This window comes from Gymnoscopelus microlampas (genome assembly GCF_963454915.1).
Source record: "Gymnoscopelus microlampas genome assembly, chromosome: 1".
Lineage (NCBI taxonomy): Eukaryota > Metazoa > Chordata > Actinopteri > Myctophiformes > Myctophidae > Gymnoscopelus > Gymnoscopelus microlampas.
Genome location: NC_139962.1, coordinates 15,158,924 through 15,184,154, shown reverse-complemented (window position 1 = coordinate 15,184,154; position 25,231 = coordinate 15,158,924). Strand labels below are relative to the sequence as shown.

The 25,231-nt window shown below is 44.8% G+C and overlaps 1 protein-coding gene across 3 annotated transcripts; it reads left to right on the top strand.

The window, feature by feature from the left end:
• Positions 1-769: 769 nt before the first annotated feature.
• Positions 770-23,769, top strand: sema6d (semaphorin 6D). Of its 3 annotated transcripts, XM_084044013.1 has the most exons (20): positions 770-976; positions 8,441-8,612; positions 9,510-9,621; positions 10,527-10,587; positions 10,771-10,833; positions 10,957-11,058; positions 11,204-11,294; positions 11,879-11,998; positions 12,336-12,424; positions 13,110-13,327; positions 13,943-14,074; positions 14,917-15,072; positions 15,231-15,404; positions 15,673-15,813; positions 16,054-16,131; positions 16,331-16,389; positions 16,890-16,946; positions 17,544-17,726; positions 18,951-19,192; positions 19,288-23,769. In XM_084044013.1, exons 2-20 carry the CDS (start codon positions 8,489-8,491, stop codon positions 20,422-20,424), a joined length of 3,339 nt encoding a protein of 1,112 aa, XP_083900139.1. In that variant the 5' UTR covers positions 770-976; positions 8,441-8,488; the 3' UTR covers positions 20,425-23,769. The 3 variants fall into 3 exon arrangements, with proteins under 3 accessions (XP_083900139.1, XP_083900140.1, XP_083900141.1); XM_084044014.1 differs by lacking the exon at positions 16,890-16,946; XM_084044015.1 differs by lacking the exon at positions 17,544-17,726.
• The last annotated feature ends 1,462 nt before the right edge of the window (positions 23,770-25,231 follow it).

Sequence of the window (25,231 nt, the reverse complement as noted above, 5' to 3'; positions counted from 1 at the left end):
ATGGGGGGAGGGAGGAGAGAGAGAGAGAGAGAGAGAGAGAGAGAGAGAGAGAGAGAGAGAGAGAGAGAGAGAGAGAAAAGAGGGAGGGAGAGGGAGGGAGGGAGAGAGAGGGAGGGAGGGAGGGGGAGGGAGAGAGAGAGAGATGCATGGGGGAGGGACTGGAGCCAAAGGCAGCGGCTTATTGGTAGGCTGCAGAGGGCTCTCTTGATGGATTGACTCAGTATGGATCGAATTACACCATTTGCCGTGCATTAGTTTGTTTTTCTCTCTGCCAGACAGAGAAAGAGACCCGGAGAGAAGTTGATCACTACGGAGACAATTTTGGATTTACGGGAAAACAAAAGGATACATTATATCAATTCAAATGAGGTGAGTTTTCGTTGCTTTGTTGCACCATAATGAACAGTTCCAGGGAAACTATACAGGACTGAGAGGTAACAGATTTCTCTGAACCACGTCGCTTGGCTTTACTATGTACACAAGAGTAATGGTTGTTGGACAAAAATAGCTTTGGTCTGAAATCGTATGTGCTTACATCGCATAGCCTATCCATTCAGATTTTTTTTTTTTTTTAATAATAATACATATATATGATCTATCATTCAGCGCACATCTTTGAAAGAATGGCGCACCCTTAATGTTTATGTTTTCCCTCTGGTTTTCCAAAGTTAATAGTAGTTGAAGGGGCTGGTAGATCAGATGAGGGAGGGGGGAGTTTGGTCGCTGTAGTGTTGTAGCGCTTTGAAGATCAGTCCCGGAGAGAGACGGACACAGTGCAGTCAGGCAGGGAGACACACGGCTCCTCTCTAGCGATCGGAATTAATTTCTGTGCGCAACTGGATAAGAAAAGTGGGGAACGAATGGAACGTGAAAATTTAAGGATTTTTAAAGGCTGATTGTTTTCTCCTTAAATGGATTACAAAAGGAATATAATAACCTGCGTTTGGATCGCCCTACTCATGAATACATTTATAAGGTAGGTGTCTACGCCGTGTGATTGTTGGATTAAGTGTGTATAATGCTTGTTTGGGGGTATTTCTCTCTCTCGTATCATTTTTTTTCTTCCTGTCTTTGAAATTTACCTGAGGATTCGTTTTTTTGTGTACATTTAAAAGCCAAGGATTTCACGAAACCCCACTGGCTGTTATTGTTTCTAACAGATACTTTTTGAGAGACACATGTCATGAGCTAGATTAGAATATTATAGATATAGAAAATAAAAGTGAAAGATTTATGGTAAGCAGTTAGATAAGATCATGCAATTAAACCAAAGCACACGCGTCGATGGTGAGTCAAGTCTAATTATTCACTGGAGTAGCTCTCTGACTGTCAAAACCTTTTGTGCAGAGATTTCAACATAATGTACATTGGCTATTTGAAAATAGCCGATCTACAAGCTTGTAGATCTGCCATTAAAAAAAAAGAAATCTTTAAAAAGTGCAAAATGTGGAATATTTTTGAAACATGATTCTAACAACAGAATCCACAAATCTGGCACGGGGGATTCCTGGAACAAAATATATTCTGCGTTATTCGCATTTCGCAATATAGTTTGTTTTATCATTAACTTATCACCAAGCTGTGTCAACTGGCTTAAGGATGCAGGTCACAATACAAGTTTGAGGAATGTGTGCTTCACTTCAGTAAAGGAGTCACTAGCAGCAGCACAACATTGATATGATCTCACACATCATCCCATCATCGTAACATTACACAGCAGTGGCTACGACGTGAAGGTCGAACCCGATGCCATGAATACCAAAACGCTCGCCCCAAAACACAGTCGTCTTCTTGGGGCAAATCTGGTGGTAGTCACACCTGGTATTCCTAAACGTAACCTCAGTAAACTATTCACAAACTTAACCTTATTCCTAAACGTAACCTCAGTAAACTATGCCTAAACCTAACCATATTCCTAAACGTAACCTCAGTAAACTATGCCTAAACTTAACCTCAGTAAACTATGCCTAAACTTAACCTTATTCCTACACTTAACCTCAGGAAAACGGTGCCAAAACCTAACCTTATTCGTTATTCCTAAACTTAACCTCAACCGTATTCCTAAACCTTATCCTCAGTAAAACAATACATGAATACAATAACCGCTGGTTCGCGGAAAAAAATGGGAGCGAGCGTGTTTTGGGGCAAGTCTTCCGGTTACTGATTCCATCACTTACGGATGTCATTGTCGACTGATTAGCGCTGTAAACTTTAAAGCACGTTTAGCTCTTAATTCTGTTGAATTCAATAATGTTGTATTATTGATATGGTAATTGGTTGTAAGAATGCGCTACAGACAGAAGCTTTTTGGAGGAAGATCACAGAAGCGATAGAAGGAGGGTTTCCTCCAACCCAGCCCCATGTGCATGCATTAGTGGTGGAGGCAGTTGAACGCAGCGCCATCGCTGTTGTCACTCTGCTGCTGCGGCTTTGTTGTCTTTTGTAATGTGTCCACGTTGAAAAGATTTACCACGGATCAATCCTGAATGCCTTCACGCCCAGCCAGGACAATACACACACACTGGTGCCCCGAATGGGTTCTGTGGGCTGTAGGCCTAGGCTAAGGAAGCAATATTCGTATGTAGGGTAGGCTATTTACCGTTAGTGAAACTGTAAATTAAAATTATTGGTTGAACAAAAAAAGTGAATGTAAAAAAAATATCTGACATTGTGTGTGAAAGAAAAAGTTAGCATTTAAGTGGTTTATTTTCTTTTAAAATCGATGCATTTTAATAGCCTAGTTGTACTACTTAAAAGGTACTGGTTAAATGAAGTCTCTGACAAAATAAATGGTTCGAATGTGCCAACTATCTAGTGCACGCTACTATCCCTAAAGTTGTTATTAATTATTAAGGAAAAGAAGCATACTGGTACAATAATATAAACGGGTACATTTTAAACTCAACAACACCTATATTGTTTTGTTCAAGGAGTGGCCTTGGCAAATAACAAACGGTGATATCCATTCCATTAACTGATACATGAAGCAGATTGTTTTAATTTTGTGTGATTTTGTGTGAAAACTAAAGTGGTCCACTTTAGTCATAGATCATAGGTCATAGATCTCCAGCTTAAGTTATAGAACCTATGTTGATGCTGACAGCAGCACTAAGCTGATAGGTGGACCAGCCATGGTATGTTGACCGTCCAGCTGGCTTTTGTGTCTAAACTCCACCTCACTTACCACAGGGTCAGAGCCCAGCAACCAGAACGACCACCGTTAACCCCCACTAGAGCTGACTGTAACCCCGGAACAGCCTGCGTTAACCTCTCCAATGATTAGCATTAACCCTTTACAGCTGCACGGTTGTCAAACTGCTGACCTGAGATCAGATTATTCAATTCTCAATGCATAAAAAATAAATAAATCTGGCCCCGGAGCAGAACTCAAGTCAACATTCGACTCTTCCTCCAGATGGGCCCTGTGTGACCCCACCACTGTACTACTCTTACCGCTCTCCCCTTTGAGGAGCCCCAGAGCAGCTCCCCCTGAACCCCCAAGAGCATGCAGGGCCACCGGCGGGGGTGGAGCCCTATTGTGTTCTTTTGCCCAAAGCCCCTTTGTTCACCAGTCACACCTGCAGCTCAACTCCTTTGTGTTCCACTATAGCAGAACTACTGCTGAGAACAGCCTTTCTCCTGTTTCACTCCTCCTCTTGCCAAGGTAGGGAAGAAAGGAGGGAGGCACGGTTTAGGGTGGCACAGCCCCTCACTTTCTGCCAAAGCTCTGAAGCAACAAGTCCACCCCCACCCCTCAGAAGCAATCCTTGGGTAAATAGCGAGTGATTAGGGGCAGTGGTTATTATTGAAGCGGGAGAAGGGGTAGTAATCATTTCAGGGCCTGTGTGGACGGCAGCCTTAATCGTCTGGCTGATTCACCTCCTCTGTGGCTGCATCTTGATTGCTTTCTCAGAACCTCGGTTGGGAGCTGGGTCAGCAATGTCATACGCCACATCCGCCTAGAAACAGAGAAACAGACAAGCGTGTACAAATCCAGGCAGCAGAATACATTGTAGAATTCAGTTGAATATCAGGGGGAATGACTGAAATTGAACTCCTCGGTTATCTGATTTCGTGCGCTGTGTGTTTACAGCTCAGCGTGGTGCTGGATGACAGGCTGAGCTGCCCCAAGGAGCAGAAGCTATTGTTCAGCTGGGATTACGTTCACCCTTCACATTCACACGGGAGTTATAAAATCGCACATAGTACCGTTGTTTGCTACCCAACTCCTGCTGTTGGGTTTCCCTGTAAAGGTCATGCACAGCTGTGACAAATAAGAGGTGGGGGGCTGGCAAACTAGTATATCCTTGCTGTCGGTTGGAAAAAAAATCCAAAACTTTTCAGGAAATGGAAAAAATAACTTGTTTTCCAGTGTAGTTATTATTTAGTCACAAGCTCTTGTTACTACTTTTCATTGGTTCAATATTTATAAAAGCATACCTAATTACACGGCACATCGACAGTGGGTGCTGGGCCAATGAAACTAATATTTAAGAGAAGTAGAGCCCGCACACTGCCTTCAAGGATAACTTTATTGAGTAGCTAGACAATGATGAAAATCCTGTGAGATCGAAACATTCTCAATATTTTTAAAACCCACAGACACACTTAACCACTTTCACTTAAAATGTTTCAAAAATAGCCGAACTACAAGCTCACAACGTGTCGCAGTGCGGCACTATGTGAGCTTGTAGCTCGGCTATTTTTGCTACTTTTGTGTGATACTAGTATGACGAAGTAGGGCATTCATTTGCAAGAAATACAGAGATACAAGGTTTCTGCCAGACATCAATGATATGCCCTGCCGTAACCAAAATGATACCCAAAAAGATGATGCACATTAAAATCCTCAGTGTTTGTTTATCCATTTGCAACTCATAAAGTGTAACCAAAATAATTCACCCACAGGTCAAATAACACTCAGGATTTTACGGTGCAGCTCTAGCTAATCATTTCTTGTGCCATGGATGCAGGACAAAAACTCCCATTTAAACCAGCAGAGTCGACTACAAACCCCCGTACCCACCAGTCAAAAGGAATTGCAATCCAACCGCCCCTCCCCTGCCCCCTCCCCTGTGTTTAACACCATGGGGCCGAGCCAACAACATCAGCAGAGAAAGTTCGTGATTGTAGGACATTGAAAAGCCTGTAATAACAGAGGCAGAAAGGAGGAAGGCTGAATGGCACTATGTTGCGTGACTAGCTTCAGCGTCTCCGGGCCTACACACAATCACACATGCACAAACATGTATGCGTGCGCGCACACACACACACACACACACACACACACACACACACACACACACACACACACACACACACACACACACACACACACACACACACACACACACACACACACACAAACACTGGAAGGCAGGAACCAGAGAGTGCAGAGGAATAGTCAATAGAAAACATGCTGGGCTCACTGGAGATTGAGAAGTAATTTTAGATCGCTGACCTCTGGATGTCTTCTGTTTCTGTTTTGCATTAACGTTTCTGAGGGAAGCCTTCGCCCCCACAGCACAGCTATTACCATGCACGGAATCATGGGAGATCGGAGCTGAGCCTCTGCCTTTGGATAGAGTGTCTTTCTCTTTTATTGTTTTGTGAGCAAAAAAGTGTGTTTGAGTGAGAGCTGTAACAAATAGGGCGCTAAATCCTGACAGCCAGGGAAATGATTTACCTGTGAATAAAATGCAAGTTGGGGCTTTGAGCACAGCCCCAGGCAGCATGATGAGGCTATAGAACTCGAATGTGATGCTTAGTTTATTTACATCTTGGAGCACCCTCTTTCTATTGTTGTGTTTGGTAGATGTTTGTGCCCAGGTTCAATTCAGGTCTTCAATTCTAGGTGTTTCACATTTTCAGTTGTGGGCATTTTATTTTTCGGTTCTGGACAGAACCGAATCATAAATGTTGTGTGATGCTTTTGAGGAGTGCCGTTGTGGAGCGGCATCATCACTTCTCGTTTAGATGAAATTGCTGACATTTGCCCTTCTGTATAGATCTATGAACTGTTCTGAATAGCTATGCGGAACGTTTGTGGCCAGAGATTCATTTGTATCTAAAATTGGAGTGCAGCAACTTATGCCGCCTCATTGACATCTGAAATTGCAGCCAGAGTGTGTGACCTTTTCTGCGCATCATGGAATTTGCTCATCATGGCGAAGCATCAAAACTCTTAATTCAGCTAATAAGTGGACTAATTGAGGTGAAGTGCTGACATGACCAAGCCTTGCATTGCACTCAGTCATAATGACACAGTTCCGTCACTCACTTCGCTATCGCGCAAAGTGCTGAATATCTGCGATTTCACACCGTTTATGACAAACACACTGGCAGCACTACGATTGTCATTGCTTGAGTGTCTGCTTGAGTGTCATTGTCATTCCTATTTATCCGACGCATCACATCGCTTGTGTGACCAAATGAGAATTATTAGCATCTAGCATGGACATTAAACACAGGATTCAGGCATTGCTGTTACTTAGGCCAGTGGTTTAAAAAATGTTGGCACATGTGAGTCAAAATCACACCAAGGCACACCTTCCTTCATAGGTGTCTATATTTTAAAGATTTTAATTAATACAAAAACGACATCAATGAATGCCCAAAATAGGGACACCAGGTTGACTATGGTTAATTATTATACATTTTATAGAGTTTTGCCGCTGTATTGGGAAATGTTTTATTTACTGATATACTTTTGTAGTTTTACAGTATATACATACACACACACACACACACACACACACACACACACACACACACACACACACACACACACACACACACACACACACACACACACACACACACACACACACACACTCTATATATATATATCTCAATCAAAAGTTTGTGGTTGTCACACTCACACAATCCCAAGGCTCACCTGGACTTGTCTCACAGTCACCGCTTGTGGACCATTGACTAGGTCCTAGACCTGCACACATTCAGATAGTCAGAAAGTCGGCTGCACTTATGTATATGGTAAAGTTAATAGATTACCTCTGTGGGCAGCTGCCTGCCTATCTGCCATGCTTCCTGTGTGGATCAATCAGAGCACTAATGGCCTGGCAGCCTGGGCTCACAGACAGCACTGGAGCAGGTGTGCTTAGGGCTAATTGAAAAACGTGTCAATATTGGTGTGTGTGTTTGTGTGTGTGCATGCATCAATCTTTGCATTACTGTGATTATGTAAGTGTGTGTGTGCGCGCATGTGCACGCACGTTCGTATCCCAGTGTGTTCCCAGCTAATCTATCTCTCTGCCTGCATGTCGTCTCCTGGTAAATTGTTTATATCCGTTCAGGCCTTGCCCGCATTAATAATTTGTTTGGGTTATAAATATTTGACTGGACAATGTTCATTAATATGCACAGACACAGCACAGCCTGTCTCTAAAGCACTGGTTTACACACACATGCACGCACACACGCCAAACCCCATGCCCAGTTTGCCCACAATACAGGTTTTTGCCAATTTAGCTGCTGGTGTATCACAGCACAAATAACACTCGGTGTAGACTCATCTGTTCAAAATTAAAGTACATCTCTGTATGATTAAAACAACTGAAATTGACGAGATCAACACAAACAAAACTGAGTGAATCACTGGAACCTCAATAAACCACACAGCCCCGAGGAAAGAATTGGGTAGTAAGAGCCAACAGAGCACTAATAGATGTCAACTAAGGTCACAACTGCACCGGTGGTGATTGTGATGAAGTTGCAAAGCTTTGAGTGGTTCTCAGCCTTGGCCCAGAGTGAACCAATCATAGCACAGATGCACAGAGACAGCAGGCCCACCATGCCTCTGACAGTGTGGACTTCCGCTGCATACAACCCACACCGAGACACCCCATTGGTCAGTTGGATGACCTTCCCTCGGACAGCAGATGCTGGGAGAGGTAGAGGGGAAACTGCCAAGCTCTCCCTATAAGAGCTCTGTCAGCAGCTTGTATGCTGTGTTTTTTTCACTAACGCACACAGTTCAAATGCCCCCACAAGGAAATCTGGAAAAGTGGACATAAATGTGAACCCTTTCATACACCTCTCTGGAGAAAGTGCTGTTTGTTTGTTTGTTTTTTGTTTGGGGCTAGAGGTCATTTTGAGAGCTAGCGTTAAAACGTGTACCCAGTGAAATCCCCAGTGTTGCTGTATACATTTGAAACCCAAAGGTAACCAAATGGCACTACATTTGATGCTATGTAGCTGTTAACCACTAGTGTCCCTATTTTGGGCATGTCATTATAGGCAAAACGGTTTGAAAAATGGCACAAATGTTTTGTTGTACGACTAATTATATAGCGCTTGAGTAGTTATGTCTAACGCTTTGGTGATGAGATGAATGCAATTAAATAGTATGTCATCTGGATTTACAGTTTTAGCTCAATTGTTTAATGACAGTATTGTGTGTGTGTGTGTGTGTGTGTAGGTAACATCTCCATCAGTGTGAACCAGGAAGCGTCGTCTGTGAGCAGCCATGGGTCAGAGAGCAGTATTTCTGCTCAGTGAGCTGCTGATGCTGTTGTTGACAGCCTCACACACAATCTTCGCAGTCAGCTTCCCTGAAGACAGCACGCCCCTCGATGTCGTCGATGCACACTGTGAGTACACTAAAGGCTGATCGCATTGCACGACAAAGATGACGTATTTTCAACTGTGAAAAATGTGGACACAAAAATGTTCCTTTACACAATTCCATGCACAGTAGCTGGGATTGGCATTATAATTAGATTTTTATAGCTACTTCATTTGGGAGGCAATAGATAAGTGGGTATAGAGGACGTCTGGGAATTGGAAGGTGGCCAGATCGACCCCCAGTATACGTGTTGAAGTGTCCCAAGAAACGTTAAGCCATCACCTGGTGAAGCTGTGAAAGCAATTTTCCCTCCCCCGGGGACCATAAAATACTTCCCTTCCCCTGCTTAAAGTCTGTCCGTCCACAACTATATTTTTAATTTACAGTATATACAAACGCAACTGAAGAGTCAATATACTGTAGTTGTGCATAGTGTGTGTTAGTTGTACAATTTAAGACAAATATCAGCAGTCAATTCTCTCCAGTCCTGTCAGGAAAGCAGATTTGAGCGTAGCATATCGGCAGTAATAAAATCTAAGTGTTCTATTGTCAGTTGTAATATTAAAAGGCTTCTTTTTTAATCTTTCTGAGGCACCGGGAGAGCTTAAAGAGATGTGCTGATCTAGGCTGTTTTACCTCTCACATGAACACAAACACGCACACAAACAGCATTAATTTAGTAACTGAGCAGTAACGGCGCAGTAGCATTAATTCCTTTATTGAAAGATTAAATTAAAATTGTTGTGCGTTTACACTTCAGAGTCAGCGATCCAGTAAGAACTGTGTGTGTTTCATGTTTCCGTGCCATTACTACTACTAATAAAAAATAATGATTTTTGGCTATTAAAAACCAACTAGTGTAGAGCATTAAATCACAATCTGAGTCTCCCAATAACTGTGTGTATGTGTGTGTGTGGTCCAGACGCACGGCAGTACCCAGTGTTCAGAGGCAGGCCCTCTGGGAACGAATCACAGCATCGCCTCGACTTTCAACTTATGACCAAGATACAGGACACTCTGTTCATCGCTGGCAGGTAAATGAAACACGCCCACACTACACCTCTCTCATTCCTCTCTCTCTCTCTTTAACATTTTCTCCCCTCCTCCCTCTCACTCATGCATTTGCTCACTCTTTGGCAGTTAAATGATGGTATAAGGGAAAAAGCTCTTAGTGTTATTGGATATGTGGCATGGAGGCACCCTGTCTAATGTGTATGGCGAGCATGCATCCGGGGATGATGTCCATCAACCCCAGGCCTGATGCACTGTCAGGGGCTTTCCTGGCATCTTTACACGTCTTGATATTTATGATCACCGTGATTAATTTGACCACTAACACTAATAATGTACCGGGCAACAACTGGACACTACACCGTAAAATCCTGAGTGTTATGTAACTGAGACTCTCAGTTACATATTTGTACTCTCTCAGTCTGAGAGAGTACAAATGGAACTAATCCATTTGTACACTCTCAGAGTTTAACACCGAACTGCTCCAGATGAGCTGGTTGGTGCCTTGTAAGATTTCCTCCACCGTCCGTGTATGAATGTGTGGATTTTTTAATGGGAGAATTTCTTCATGACCCAGGGTGTGGATTTGACATCAGACCGTGGTACTCTTTGAAGTGTTAACCCATTAAGACCGGGAACGCATCTGTGTCATTTTAGATTTCTTTGGCTATTCAAAAATAGCAGATATACAAGCTCATAGCGCGGCACCGAGTGCCGCGCTATGAGCTTGTAGATCTGCTATTTTTGAAAAATTGTGAAAATTATTTTTTTATATTTTTTTCCGAAAAACTGTTAGGAGTTAGAAAATGTTTAGAAGCGGCCTCAGGTCTTAATGGGTTAAACATTAATAATCAGTAAAAGCCGTTGCCATGTTGTTGCTAGTACTCTGCAGTCAGTGAGCTGTGTGTTCTATCATGTCTGCCCACAGAGACCAGGTGTACCTAGTGAGTCTGCGAGAATCCTACAGGAATGAGATCATCCCGTACAGGGTAAGAGTCTGGTCCAGGAGCTGCTCTTGACAGTCCACAAACACTCTCAGAGCTCTATAGAAAAATACAGAGCCATTTATCACACATTGGACAGGCTATAAAACGAGAGAGTGGAAGTAAAAAGTGTGTGTGTGTTTGTGGTCATGGTTGTGTGTTAACGGTCCTCTGTGTTGCTGCTTCCAGAAGCTAACGTGGCGGTCTGGCCAAGCGGACAGAGAGATGTGCGCTGTCAAGGGAAAACACAGAGTAAGTAGCCAACTCATTCACCCATCTCCTCTCTTGCATATTTCAGCACACACTGATAGAGATGTGCACAGTGAGCACTGGCAGGCAAGTAAATTGTCTCTCTCTCTTTTTTTGTTTTTGCAGGACGAGTGCCATAACTTCATCAAAGTGCTGGTCCCAAGAAATGATGACCTGGTCTTTATCTGCGGTACCAATGGCTTCAATCCCACATGCAGATACTATAGGGTGAGTGCACGCAGAATGCTCTGATGCACACACTCACTCACTCACTCACACACTCTGGCAGACTTTCTTGTTTTTGTTTTATCTGTATGCATGTGCAATTAAAGTTTTATTTTCATCTCACACTGCGTATTGTGCTCCTTTTCAGCTGGATAACTTGGAGTTTGACGGAGAGGAGATCAGTGGACTGGCACGCTGCCCATTTGATGCCAAGCAGACCAACGTTGCACTCTTTGCTGGTAAGCTGATCAAGTGCAGACACACTTTTTCCCCCTTTGGGAAGCACAGCTAATGCTTACCCACTCATGCCCCCATTGGCAACCGCAAAGCCTTCATCAATTAGACAAATTAAAGCCTGATTTATTCTGAGTTGCGGATCGTGTCTCACAACGCATCACAGTGCAATGCATTGTGAGCTTGTGTATCTGCTATTTTTGGTGCAAGACAACTAAGTATAAATCAGGTGTAAAACCTGCAGTCATGATGACGTGGCCCTATCTGTAAGGCCCCCCTCACACAGTTAAAACAAGTGTTATGTGGCTGCCTCATGCCTTACGTGAGGCATAAGGCCATTTCAATTAATTTCCTATGGAAGTCACATGGTTTGATAAAACTGACTTGCCTCACGGCTCTATCGCTCTACCCCCCCTCCCCTAAGGCAAGTCAGTTTTATCAAACTATGTGACTTCCATAGGGAATTAATTGAAATGGCCTTATGCTTCACGTAAGGCATAAGGCAGCGACAAAACGATTGTTTAACTGTGTGAGCCAGGCCTAACAAAACACATATATCCAAGTTTGTGATGACCGTTGTTTCTTTCAGATGGGAAGCTTTACTCGGCCACAGTGGCAGACTTCCAGGCCAGCGATGCTGTCATCTATCGCAGTATGGGGGATGGCTCAGCCCTCCGGACCATCAAATATGACTCCAAGTGGCTGAAAGGTACATGAGACTCTCCATCAAATAGTCAACTCTGCCTCTATCCTGTCTATCTTTCAGCTAGCGATAAACAAAAAACAAGTTAAAATAGTTAGTTAAAACTATTGTGCATGGCATTAGGTGTGGTTGTTTTGCTGCTGTTAGTAAGAGTTCTTCCACATGTCTTTTCTCCCTGGGAACATGTCCTGTTCTCTCCCAGGCGATCTAGGTCACTCCCAGTCATATACTGACTTGTAAAAATCACTGAAATATGCAGAATGCACAGTGATGGTGACGATGCAAAAATACACTTTGTCATAGTCTGTCCTTGCCCCCCCCCCCCACTCTCTCTGTCTTGCAGAGCCTCATTTCCTTCATGCGGTGGAGTATGGGAATTATGTGTATTTCTTCTACCGTGAGATCGCAGTGGAGCACAACAATCTGGGCAAGGTAAGGCGGTCCATCTTGGTGTAATCGCGAGTTAAAAATCCCACGCAGTCTTTTTAGAATGTACGTGGGAGCATTGAACAATTAATTTTCTCCAGATATGTTCTGCTTCTGTCAAACTGTTATGCCCTAAGAGGATTTGTACTCTTTGTTTCTCACACACACACACACGCACACACACACAGAACAGAGGGCATTAGGTTGCTCTATTGCGGTGTCCAGCTTTAGATTTGACTGTGTGTCATCCAGAGAATGGTTGGTCTGATCAGGCTTCAAGAAGCAAGTGTCCTCCATCAACTACCACCTAATAAATATTTCATCCCTACTAATGCTGGGAATGACACCTGGCCTCTGATGGAGGTTTGCACTGGTGAATTATTAAAGCCATCTTAGCCGAACTGTTTTACACGCATTTATACCCAATGGCTTGGCAACGTGCACAATGACTCATGCAAATACACTCACAAGACGCCGGCTGAAGAAAAGTCAAAGCTAATGGGCATGGCGTTTTCTTTTGCTCCCTTGCACACAGTCGGGAGTGTGCATGCTTTAACGTGTGCATTGAGCAGCAGGACCAAAGGGTGGACGGATGCATTATTTACGATGTTGAAAGCGTTTTAAGCGCCGTTCGTTCTCGCAGCCAGCCTTCTGTCCTGAACTGTCCTCTCTCTGTCCGGCTCCTCGGCAGGCTGTGTACTCTCGCGTGGCAAGGATCTGCAAGAATGACGTCGGTGGGTCTCAACGCGTGCTAGAAAAGCACTGGACGTCATTCGTGAAGGCCAGGCTCAACTGCTCTGTCCCAGGCGAGTCCTTCTTCTACTTCGACGTGCTTCAGTCCATCACCGATATCATCGACATCGACGGAGTCCCCTCTCTGGTGGGCGTGTTCACCACGCAGATGAACAGGTGAGCTTTTTTCCACATGTTCCCAAAGTATCTAAAGTGTGAACATTGCATTGGGGTTTATTATTTTGTTCATTTATGTGCCAAAATAGTGTGATTTTCTGCGGTTCCTCACAGAACAAAGGAGGAACATATGAACGTAATTGATTTATTGTCAATAATTTGGCCATATTATGGCCAGGTGAGCAAGAGCAGCTGTTTAGTATCTCTTTCAGCTAAAACTAAATGCATTTTTAAAACCTTATTACACACAGAGTATCTAAAGTGTGAATGTTATATTGGAGATTAGTCTTTTGTTCATTTATGTGTCAAAATAGTGTGATTTTAAGACCTGTTTCCCTATGTAGAGTGAGTGAATGGCGAGAGGGAAGAAAGTGCTACTGCTGTTCCCCACATTGCAAAGGATGACAAACAGATAAACATAATTGATTTATTGTCAATTATATGGCCATACCATGGCCACGTAGCTATTTAACCCATGGCTGTACCAAAGTTCATCCTCACTTTAAAACATACAACAGATAACAATGGACAGTATTTCACATGCCCAGTCCCAGCAATGGTAATTCAATCACTGGCATCAGGTGTTGACATTGTGTTTCCCCCCCCCCCCCCCAGTATTCCAGGATCTGCGGTTTGTGCGTTCTCAATGGTCGACATAGAGAAGGTCTTCCAGGGTCGCTTCAAGGAGCAGAAGACTGCTGACTCTGTGTGGACCCCATTCCCAGAGGACAAGTTGCCCAAGCCCAGGTAGACAACATTTAGGTGGTGCTATGCCAAGTTGGCTTATAACTTTTAACCCGGCAACTTTTAAATAAAACAGCAATTGACCATATTCACATGCTGGTCATTTTGCTCTTGCTCTTTGCTCTTGTACAAAATACAAATGAAGTAAAATGGCCTGCGTGTGAGTATGGTCAATGTCGACCTTAGATGCAACTTTGAAGCCTGATTTATACTTAATTGTGCACCAGCGTCGCACAGAAAAGAGCAAATCTACAAGATCACAATGCGATGCGTTGTGAGCTTTTAGATTGTCTATTTTCAGTGCACGACACAATGTGCTGCCAAGTATAAATCAGGCATCGGGAACACCCACGATGACACTTGACATGTTATGTGCAAGCCACCTGTCATCTGACCCCTCCCTAACCTTTCTCTGTCCGGGTTAATCCCAACGAAATCAAATCGTTTTTGTCATCAGAGACAGGACTGGTTATTAGCTATGACCCATCAAACACATTCACCATCTGCTGATGAATAAATAATGAATCTGTCACAATTAGACACGTTGCATATTTAACGTGTGTACAGTCATCGCATATGCCGGCAGCCCTGCCCTGTGACCAAAACACAAAGTCCATGCGGCGCCTCATTACCCATGTAAATCATTGATGGGGATAACTATATATGTATATTTTATGTTTCCATTTGGGGGGCCTTTTTGTGGACCTAATCAAGCACCTGCGCCTCTCCCCCACCCCCTTTCTCCGTGCTTCAATCCATTTCAATACGCTTTATTAGTCCCTGGTGGGTGATAGTATAGGCCATTGTGTGACCTTTGCCCTCTGTGTGTGTGTCCTGTGCCCCAGGCCTGGGTGCTGTGCAGGTCACGCTCCAGCTGAGTCCTATAAGACCTCCATTGAGTTCCCGGATGAAACGCTGCAGTTCATCAAGTCCCACCCCCTCATGGACACAGCTGTTCCTTCCATAGGCGACGAGCCCTGGTTCACCAAGACACGTGTCAGGTAAAAGGAGGAAGGCATATACAAACGCATCCAGAAAGGTTGATCTCATGACCTCTCGTAGCCGGAGGGCCCATGTGTTTTCCCTTATTATTCAAATGGCCGTGTCTGCTTTTCGCGGAAAAATATTGCCTGTGACTTTAAGCCATCTGGCTTTGCAGGTACAGGCTGACAGCGTTGGCAGTGGACAACACAGCGGGGCCCTACAAAAACTACACAGTGGTGTTCGTTGGCTCAGAGGCCGGAGTGGTGCTCAAGGTTCTGGCCAAGACCTCCGCTGTATCCCTGAACGATAGCCTGCTGTTGGAAGAGATGGACGTCTTCAACACGGCTAAGTACGAAAAGCATCCACCTCGTTTCACTCTCTGCCTGCCATGATTCTATTCTTCTCGTTCCTTTCCTTTCCGGTTAGTCAGTAATTCTTTGTGTGTGTAAATGTGCATGCCCGTGTGCCAGAGGTTACAACCCTGTTAAACCGTGGAAAAGCTTTTTGTGATCCATTCCTCCTAACATCTGATTAGTCGTTGAGAGTGAAACAGTAGACAGACTTATCTGATTCAACCCTGATCAGGTTGCTTATTATCTTTCTCTCTTTCTCCCCAGGTGCCTCTCGAGCCGAGAGGACGACAAGCGTGTCCTCTCCCTGCACGTGGACAAAGACACGCACAGTATCTACGTGGCTTTCTCCAGCTGCGTCATTCGCATGCCCCTCAGTCGCTGCGAGAGGCATTCCTCCTGCCACAAGTGAGTGACTGCAAAACACCTCAGAGGTTACTCTGTGCCACACTTGCGCCTTTTTATTGTTTTGTTTTTCTGCGAAAGTCATAACAATAATACCTTCAGCCTGGAGGCTAACGTTCAGTCAGCCAAAGGTTAATGGCTTTCCTCCCCGAATTATTACACCTTGTGTTTGATGGTGGTGTTTTCTGTGTGTGTGTGTGTGTGCGTGTGTGCGTGTGTGTGTGTGTGTGTGTGTGTATCCAGGTCCTGCATCGCATCAAGAGACCCCTACTGTGGCTGGAAGCCTCATGCCGCATGTGAGAGGATACAGCCTGGTGTTCTGTAAGTACTAGCCCCACAGAGATAGGATACAGTTGCATCAAAGAGTAGATAACGTAATGGGAAGAATCCCCCTGGGGGATTAATAAAGTGTTATCCTAAGTTGTCTCGCAGCTTGAATTACCTAATGTCTCTTTTCCGTTTCTTTCTGTTTCTCTCCGTCTCCCTCTGTCTGCTTTCTGTCTGTCGTTTTCTCTCTTAGGGCTGGATATGAACAGGATGTCGAGTTTGGAAACACCGCCCATCTAGGAGACTGTCATGGTAGGGCATTAACTTCCATGTCCCATCATCTAGTTTCACACACACAAGAAAAGCCCGCACACTCAACACCACTCCAGTAACCTGCCCCTACATGACTCTATGTGCAGTATTAACATGTTGTACATCTACATATACAGTACATGGCCACATGCAACTAATGCCACCTTGTAAGACAGAAACATGGACATGTACACCTTAGGGGCATGTTCAGCTGGTACAAGATGCTGAGGTCTATATTAGTGTAAACACAATGAACTTTTATGATCCAACTGGTCCCTTCGTTTGTACCAGCTGAACATGGCCCAGGCTGAACTTTAGTACTGATCAGAACCAGAGGACTTCCAGAGGCTTCAGTGTTCAGGCCTGGAGAAAAAACGTCTCCTACAGCGAGTGCTTTGCCTATTTATAGTTAATCCAAATAAACTGCACTCTTTAATTTTACTTTTTCCCCTTTATGATTCCGTTATACTGATTTCTTGTCCTTTTTTGAATTCTTTTAGCATTTTTGGCTACTACATCAGCGCCAGATTACAAATCATTTGGCGACCCAACCTCTGGTTAGTTTGATCTTTTACTCAAATGGTTTCTCTCCTTGAGTTCAGCATTGCTACCCTGTCTCTCTACTCCCTCTCCCCCCTTTTCTCATTCATCCTTCTCAACAATGACGCCTACTCAACACCTCATCGTCATCGTCATTTCTCGTCATTACCGAAAACAGATCCACCAGGCCTACCTTGACACAAGACTCCTCCTTTTGTCACTCATGACTTCCTGTGCCACCTCCTTATTCCTCTTGCATGACTACTGGTCCCCCACCTTCTTCTTATATCATCGCTGTTGTATATCAACTTCTCTTTCAATCTTCGAGGGCCTTTTCCCCTTTCAAACTGTCTGAGCGAAAATTGTACTTCCGTTGATCAGTGAATGCCAAATTCTTTAGCCAAAAATAGCCTAGATTCTGCTTAAGGTTAATGGTGATGACAGCCTTCTGATGACGGAACGTATTCAGTGAAGACCTGTCTTGGTTCTTGGGACACTAACCTCTTTCTAAAAGTGGCCATTAGCCATGCCTACTAACGGGGATGTTAACAACACTGTGCTTTGCCCCCGTGTCCGCGTCGGGTTTTTTATTAACAATTTGTTTGTCACCACAGACATGGAGTTATCATCACCGCCAGTCACTGGCCAGCCCAGTGGGCCCATACACCCCCCTGTACTCATTCCCACTCAGGGCCCCATCCCTGGGCCCGGTCCAGAGCTCTACGGCTCAGGCTTTGTGCAGCAGGATGACCCAGCCACCTCCCATTCTTTAGACTCTCTCTCAAGGGGCCACGAGGGTAAGGCCCACAGGGAGGCAGCCTGCTAGCTGCATGGAGCCCTATCTGATAGCTGCCAAAAAGCACACTCCAAATGCTGACACGCACACATGCAAATGCACATAACACTCAGTGTACATGTATGCACAGCGCATGCATCTGAATAAACACACACACACACACACACACACACACACACACACACGCCACCACTAAAATGCTCACTTGGTGCACATGCATGCACCGTTCATGCATGGGCATGGGCACAGGCACACACACACACACACACACACACACACACACACACACACACACACACACACAGGCAACTATTAAGGGTTACCATCAGATAATACGGCAGACTTCACTTTTTTGTATCTATTACATATCATTTTGATTTTTCATTTGTTATATTGCATCTTGATTTACTTATATTTTTATTTGTGTATTTTTATTATCCATGGTGAAAATATTATTTATTTATGTTCCTTCTTTCAACTTATTTTCTATAGCTTTCCTAGTTTGTCTAACATTACACCCTTCAGTGGCTGTTCTAGCATTCTTCTTGCATCTTTTCTTTGGCCCTAATTTCTCTGCCTGCCGGTATAAAGCTCCTGTCATCCTGGCTGTGGTAACAGTTTACCCAGGATGGTAGATGATTGGCCAGCTCTGCTTCACCTTCGCCACATTGCAATTTCAACTGCACCGTGGATGACTAACTCTTTGTAATGTCTGTGGTTACTAACAAACCTCCAGTTCTGCTGGAAGGTTCCTCTACACCTGGAAGGCAAACACTGTGCCTCTTTCATCTGACAAACCTCCTGTGGTTGATCTTTTGGGGAACGGTTTGTTTTTTCTTGTCCCAAAAAGGGATTGCACACCTAACAACTTTTTTCTTCTGGTTAAATGCATGACAAGATGTCTCTAGTGGAACGAGGCAACACTTAAATTATTCCCTTCTAAACTAACATAGTACTACTTATTATAGATGGTGATCTGGATGTGGGTACCAAATGGCTTATGGCAATTTTCACCATGTGTCTTCTTCAACTGGGTTTAATGTAATATTAATGTCTAAGTATACAGTATAAACATTTTGGCTCTGGCTCACAGGCTACCTTAAGGGGGTAAAGGCAGAAATCCATGCATGGTTGAGTTGACACACAAACATGCACACTTCTGCAGGGGAGGTGCTATCAAGACGGGCTTCATCGTGGGCTTAATCAATCCCCTGTCAATCTGTAGGCATTTGGGAGATCCAGTCGGGGGACGCGAATCAGATGGTCCACATGAACATCCTCATTACCTGTGTGTTTGCCGCCTTCCTACTGGGCGCTCTGCTCGCCGGCCTGGTGGTCTTCTGCTACCGAGACTCCTTCCTCCGCAAGCCGAGACACGTCCACAAGGATGCTGAGTCGGCACCGTCCTGCTCAGACTCCACCGGGAGCTTTGCCAAGCTCAACGGCCTCTTCGACAGCCCTGTGAAGGTACGGCCACCACAGCAGCACCCTGTTATGTCACTGTTGCCACTGATGGTGGAACAGGAAGTGACCTTGTTTTGTCTCCTTTTGTTGTCCCCCAGGAGTACCAGCCTGACATCGACTCCCCCAAGCTGTACACCAACCTGCTGAGCAACGGCAAGGATATAAACGCACCCAACGGTGACACCAAGACCATGATCCTGCGGGATGGCTGCCAGCCGCCTGAGCTGGCTGCCTTGCCCACGCCCGAATCCACACCGGTCCTGCAGCAGAAAGGTCTGCAGCCTATCATGAACCAGTGGGAGCGGCCGCATGGGAAGGTCAGCAGCTCTCGCAAGGAGTCCAACTCGACTGCCAAGAGCCCGCAGTTCCTCCCTTCCTCCCCGCCGCCTCCTCAATCCAACCCCCACCACCCTCACCTTGCGCTGGGCCACTCCCACATCCCCAGCGCTGTGGTGCTGCCCAATGCCACGCACGACAGTGGCAACCACGACGATGACACTCTGCAGTGCTCCTCTGAAAAGAAGTCAAAGAGCGCTGACTCCAAAGGAAGCCGTAAAGAGCAGAAGAAGTGTGTGGATGCGAGGAACACCCTGAATGACCTTTTGAAGCACCTAAACGATGCCGGGGCCAACCCGAAGGCCATCCTCCAGGACGGAGCGGGGGGGCCCCGGCCAAGGCAACATCTCATGCTAGAGCCCATGGAGGCCCTGACGGAGGTTCCCCCTAAGGTTCCCAGCCGGGAGGCTTCCTTGTACTCCCCTTCCTCCTCCCTGCCCAGGCACAGCCCGACCAAGAGAGTCGACGTTCCATTGTCCAGCACTCCGACCTCGCCGACAGGCAGCCTGAGCCTGAGCATGGGCGGTACTTTGGAGAGGCAACGAGCAGGGTACCATCTCCACCGGAGCGCCTCCCAGAGACACTCCCTGTCCACGTCACCAAACGGGGTGACCATGGGGGTCTCTGTATCTCGACATCACAGCATGAACAGAGGGGGATACATGGCCCCAGCGCCGCCCTCCAGACTGGACTCCCATGGCGGAGCAATTGGGTACGGGATGCATTCGCCGCACCCTCCCTCCCTATCCCGACAGAGCAGTTATAGCGGGCATGGCTCACTTCCCCGTACGGGGGTCAAACGGACCCCATCGCTAAAGCCTGACGTGCCGCCGAAACCCAACAGCAGCTTCTCGCCACAGACTTCACAGATGAGAGTTGTCAACAAGTACAGCTATTAGGAGTGTGGACACATCTGAGCGAGCTCTGAGACTAGACTCTTCTGAGTTAGAGGAGCCCCGAGGGCTCAGGGAAACCTGAGGATGGGGTAGGGGCCTAGAGTGTGTGTCTGTGTGCTGAGGTGTGTACCCCCATCGAATCGCACATCCGTTCACACAAGAAAAAAAAGGGAAAATCACACAAGTGGCCAAAGATACTCCATGGGGGGCTTGCTTCTTATGTCGCAATCTCTGTCCCTTGTCATGGCAGCCCCAGCCCGTGGACAGAGAGTAGGGTGTCTGCTGTGCCCCGGCCTACAGCACCTCTGGGCTTGCGTGTAGCCTGTTCTGTATTTGGTACGAGGTTTATGACACCAGTGGGGGCCGTTATGTGGGGCTGAGTCTGTAGTATGATGCCCACATAGGAATACTTGAAGAATGGCTCTTGTTTTGTCACTGCCTTTGAGCACTGTCTTCCCACTAATGTGAACTGTACAGAGAGGTGTGTCAGCTAGGCGTTTGGGAGAGGAGAGAAGACTAAAATTATAATATACAGTACATTATTGAAATACATGATGAGACTATAAAACACAATCCGATAGGACGCAGGACAGAATCACAGTTAAGGGGAAAATGAAATGTGTGTATTAAGTGTGTCGTTTGGAAAACAGCTTGGCGCACACCCTTGCAATCACGAATGGTGGCCCCACACCACAGGATCTACCTTAAAACCTTGATCAACAACTTAAGTGTGGCCCTCCTATTTAGGGGCTGTTGAGTCATGGGTTAGGTTGGTCTAGATGTCGGCTGGGACAGAGGCTCTCTAACTCACTGTTATTCTATACCGAATCCATTTTGCTGCTACTGGTTTTAAATTAAGCTGTTTGTGGAGTGTGTTTTAGTCTCCAACACATTCAATTAATTTTTCTACCTGCTTAGAATGTCCCCTGACTTGAATATGTGTGTGTGTGTGTGTGTGTGTGTGTGCGTGTGTGTGCGCGAGAGCTTGTGTATATTGTTGTGCCCACCCACCATTTCGGTTGCCCATCAAGCCAATGCACTGTTAGAAGATAAAATTGTTTGGCTAGACACAGTAGAAACCTCTTTCCTCCAGGACTGAACTCTTCCTTTACCTCTCCTTCCCCCATGTAGGAATCATAATAATGGCTGAAGAGACTCTTTTTCTTCTATGTAGCAATGATTTTGTTTTTAAATTGTAAAAACGATTACATTTCTCACATTAGCCTAAATGCGTTTTGAATGAACAAATGGTTTGCCTTGGTATTGTTTCATCTACCCCACTCACACGTGTTAAAATTCAAACACCTTTGGATCAGTTCTTGTGTGTGTGCGTTTAAAATTCCAGGCACGGTGACAGTCTTATCGCCTACCAAATGAACACGTGCACTGATAGAAGCCATCTGTGTGAACACATTAGCATCAGGTCAGCCTCTTCCCATATTCATTTTGATCAAGAAATTAAGACCAATGCCTGGATTTGAGAGATCTGTCATCTGCCTTGCTGGTTCTGTAGCCCATGTTCCCTGTGCAGTTTCCCTGTGAGTGGCCAGTGTACAATCAACACAACACTTAACCAATGTGTCCTAAAGAGTCATGCTGGGAATGACAAGATCCTGTACATACCTATATATAGAAGTATACATATTTTTAGGCAAGTGAACCTGAATCTGTGCATTGTGTGCCTTATCCAATGAATGATCTACTGTATTATATTGGCTATGTCCCAACTGGTCCTGAGTATCTTACTGTCATGTATTATATAAGGAATTTTATATACTCAATTTGATAGCAATTCATAAAAGTGTGTGTTGGGAATAAAGGAAAAAACACACTCTCTAATGTGGAAACAAAGACTAAATGAACCTACAAACATTCCACCTGCAAATGCTAGTTGAAGGTAAAGCATGGTTCGTTTGTTTGGGGGGGGGCATTGATTAATTCACGCCTTGATTCACTCCGGTGTTGAGAGAAGGGTGTTAATTTGCCACATAAAGGTGCCATGCAGTGAATGTATTATTTTCATGACCAGGGTGTTGAGGCACCGTATGTATCACTTGACAGTCTCTGGAGTAGTCCTCTCAGCACAGCACATCCTTGCTCAACACAGCCACCCATACTATTGGCAAATTTTATACTGAAGATTTTCCACCGAAAATGTTTTAGTTGAATTATGTTTTTTCCCCTGGAGATTGTACAGTGACTTATAAATTAGGCTCAACACAGTATTCACGTGAAAGCCATTTATTGCCATGTGTCAGCAGTGGTCATGCAACATCTGTAATTCCCCCGGATTGTACAGTGACAGGGATTGTCTTCAGTAGCCAGGATAGAGGACCGAGGGACTGTTTCTCAGGCTGTGTTCAGACTGGCAGCCCAAATCATATTTTTGCCCTATCCAGATTGGAATCGGATTAATCAAGTAAAACAAAAAAAAAAGAATACTTTGAAGCTTTTGCTAGTGGCATTTGAAACGTGAACGCATTCCTAGGTGGTTTGAAATACTATTCCAATCTGAGTTCTGAAGATGCGTCTCAGTCTGGACACTCGGTACACTCAAGCCTGATATATATTTTGTCGTATGACTGTCTCTCGCCATAAATAGGCAATCTACAACCTCACGACACAGCAATAGTCTGAATAAATCATTAAGTTATCACAGCAACCAATCCAGATAAAGTAGTGTCTATGATATCTGAATACACAAATCCTACTTCTCTTGCAAACAGTATGGACAGAGTCCTAAAGATGGTATTTGAGAAACGAATCAGATTTGCCTGCAGTCTGAACAAAACCTTAGTAATGGGTACATGGGTACATGATTTGGGTTATATCTATAATACTTGTGTCAGTTGCCTGTTGTTGAGCCCAAAGCCACATTTTGTTTACAAGTGATGATTGTATGTAAAGACTTTCTGCCAATCATCAACCAGTGTTTGGGCTTGTTCCTATACACACAAACACACATACTTACGTGCACACACGCAGGCACACCCACATACACAGACATACACACATGCCGGCTATGCTCAACTGCCTTGTACATTGCAATATGAACTGGGTGTTTCTGTTGCAATCTCAATTGAAGCCTTTATGATTTCACTCTGAGCTCCATGTATGTGCAGATAAAACCAGATTTTTTTTGTCAGTGTGTACTTTTGTTTGAAATACTGTGCAACGTGGCGATGCAAGGCCAGCTGTATATTATGTTCTCCAGAGTATTTGAGCGTGTAGATAATGTTGTAAAGTTGTACTGTGAATGTGTAAATAATAATGGTCTTTTGTTTTCATTCTATTTTTTGTTGATTTTTTTAACACGGCATGTAAAGTTGAAATAAAATATTACTGCACAGAAAATGTGGCGTTCTTGCCCAGGCTGGATCTAAATGGAAGCAAAGATTCTTTTAGATCCCTTATTTCACACGTGTCTCTGATGTCTCTCGACATCAGATTTCCTGTGCCAGGAGAAAAATCATTGGCATCTTTGTAAATGTATCCAGAGTATAAGAATTAACAAAGGCTTCCTGAACACAACCTGGCTGGGCCTGGTGCATGTCCTGTGCCCAGCTGAACGGAGTATATCGGAGAATTTAAGAGGCTGTGGAACGATTATGAGCCACAGGGTTATTTTTAGATATCGGTTATTTTGATGTTTGAGGCCAGCAGAGACTCAACCACTCCAGTTATCATGTGGGAACGTTTCCAAAGTCGTTTGTTGCCGTAGAGACCAAACATCTGGACGACTACTACTGCTCTGTGCTCAACATCGGAGGTTCTGACCACATACTGTACACACACACACACACACACACACACACACACACACACACACACACACACACACACACACACACACACACACACACACACACACACACACACACACACACACACACACATCATAGTATGCTGTTAGTGTGTACGCAGCTGCAAATAAAGGGTTGTAGTATGGCTGTGATAAGGTCAGCTCTCACTGAGAGAATAACACAGAGGTGGTAGTGGGAAGGCTTATTACATTATTCTTGGTTATGATTCGCTGAACAGACAATCACATTGCCAACTGAGGAATGACAATCCTCACACGTGAGTGCTGCAGCTTTGCTTACCTGTTTCTTAATGCTGCAATTTCTTGCACAGGTATTAAGCAAAAATACATGTTCTGTTCTAGTTGTTAATACTGCATGGCTTGAGTATATCAGCCATCACACAAACGCTAATCTGAGCCAAACTGAGTTCTCGTTTATACACGAAAAAGGAGGTGCATGGTGCCCCCAGAGGCAAAAACATATCAAGGGTTCCCAGATTGCACAAATGCTATTACACACAAGCCATGACTTAATTGGAGTATTAACTTGTGCATCCAAATTGTCCTTACAGGACGTTATGCATGAAGCTGGCCGTCACTCGGCAAGACTGGGTTAAATAGCAGCGTACGTGGCTCCCATGAAGATCTGGGACTTCATGTGGCCAGTGTATGACGTCAGTCATCTGACGTTTTTGGGCAAGGTTTTAGCCTGATCCATCACCCGACCCGGCCTTCCTTCCTCCCTTTCGGTCCAGGAGTTTGCAAGATTAGCCACTGACTCAAAGACAGACATAACATACACACACAGCCAGACCACTTTTTAGACAATCTCACCTCTTACAGAGAGTCACGCTGTAAAAACTAGTATTTCCAGTATCAAATTTTAACAAGCGCAACTCCTCAAAGAGCATGAGGAACACCTCAAAGTTGATGTCAAGGACAAACATCTGAAGTCCAAAAACACAGGAGAGACATGAAAGGGGCTTTTCATCTCCTTGCATTTACGTA

Coding starts and splice junctions, on each gene's coding strand:
- sema6d (XM_084044013.1), top strand. CDS start 8,489: ATGGGTCAGAGAGCAGTATTTCTGCTCAGTGAGCTGCTGATGCTGTTG. Junction 16,390..16,889: donor CCATCTAGGAGACTGTCATG/GTAGGGCATTAA, acceptor GAATTCTTTTAG/CATTTTTGGCTACTACATCA. Junction 19,193..19,287: donor TCTTCGACAGCCCTGTGAAG/GTACGGCCACCA, acceptor GTTGTCCCCCAG/GAGTACCAGCCTGACATCGA.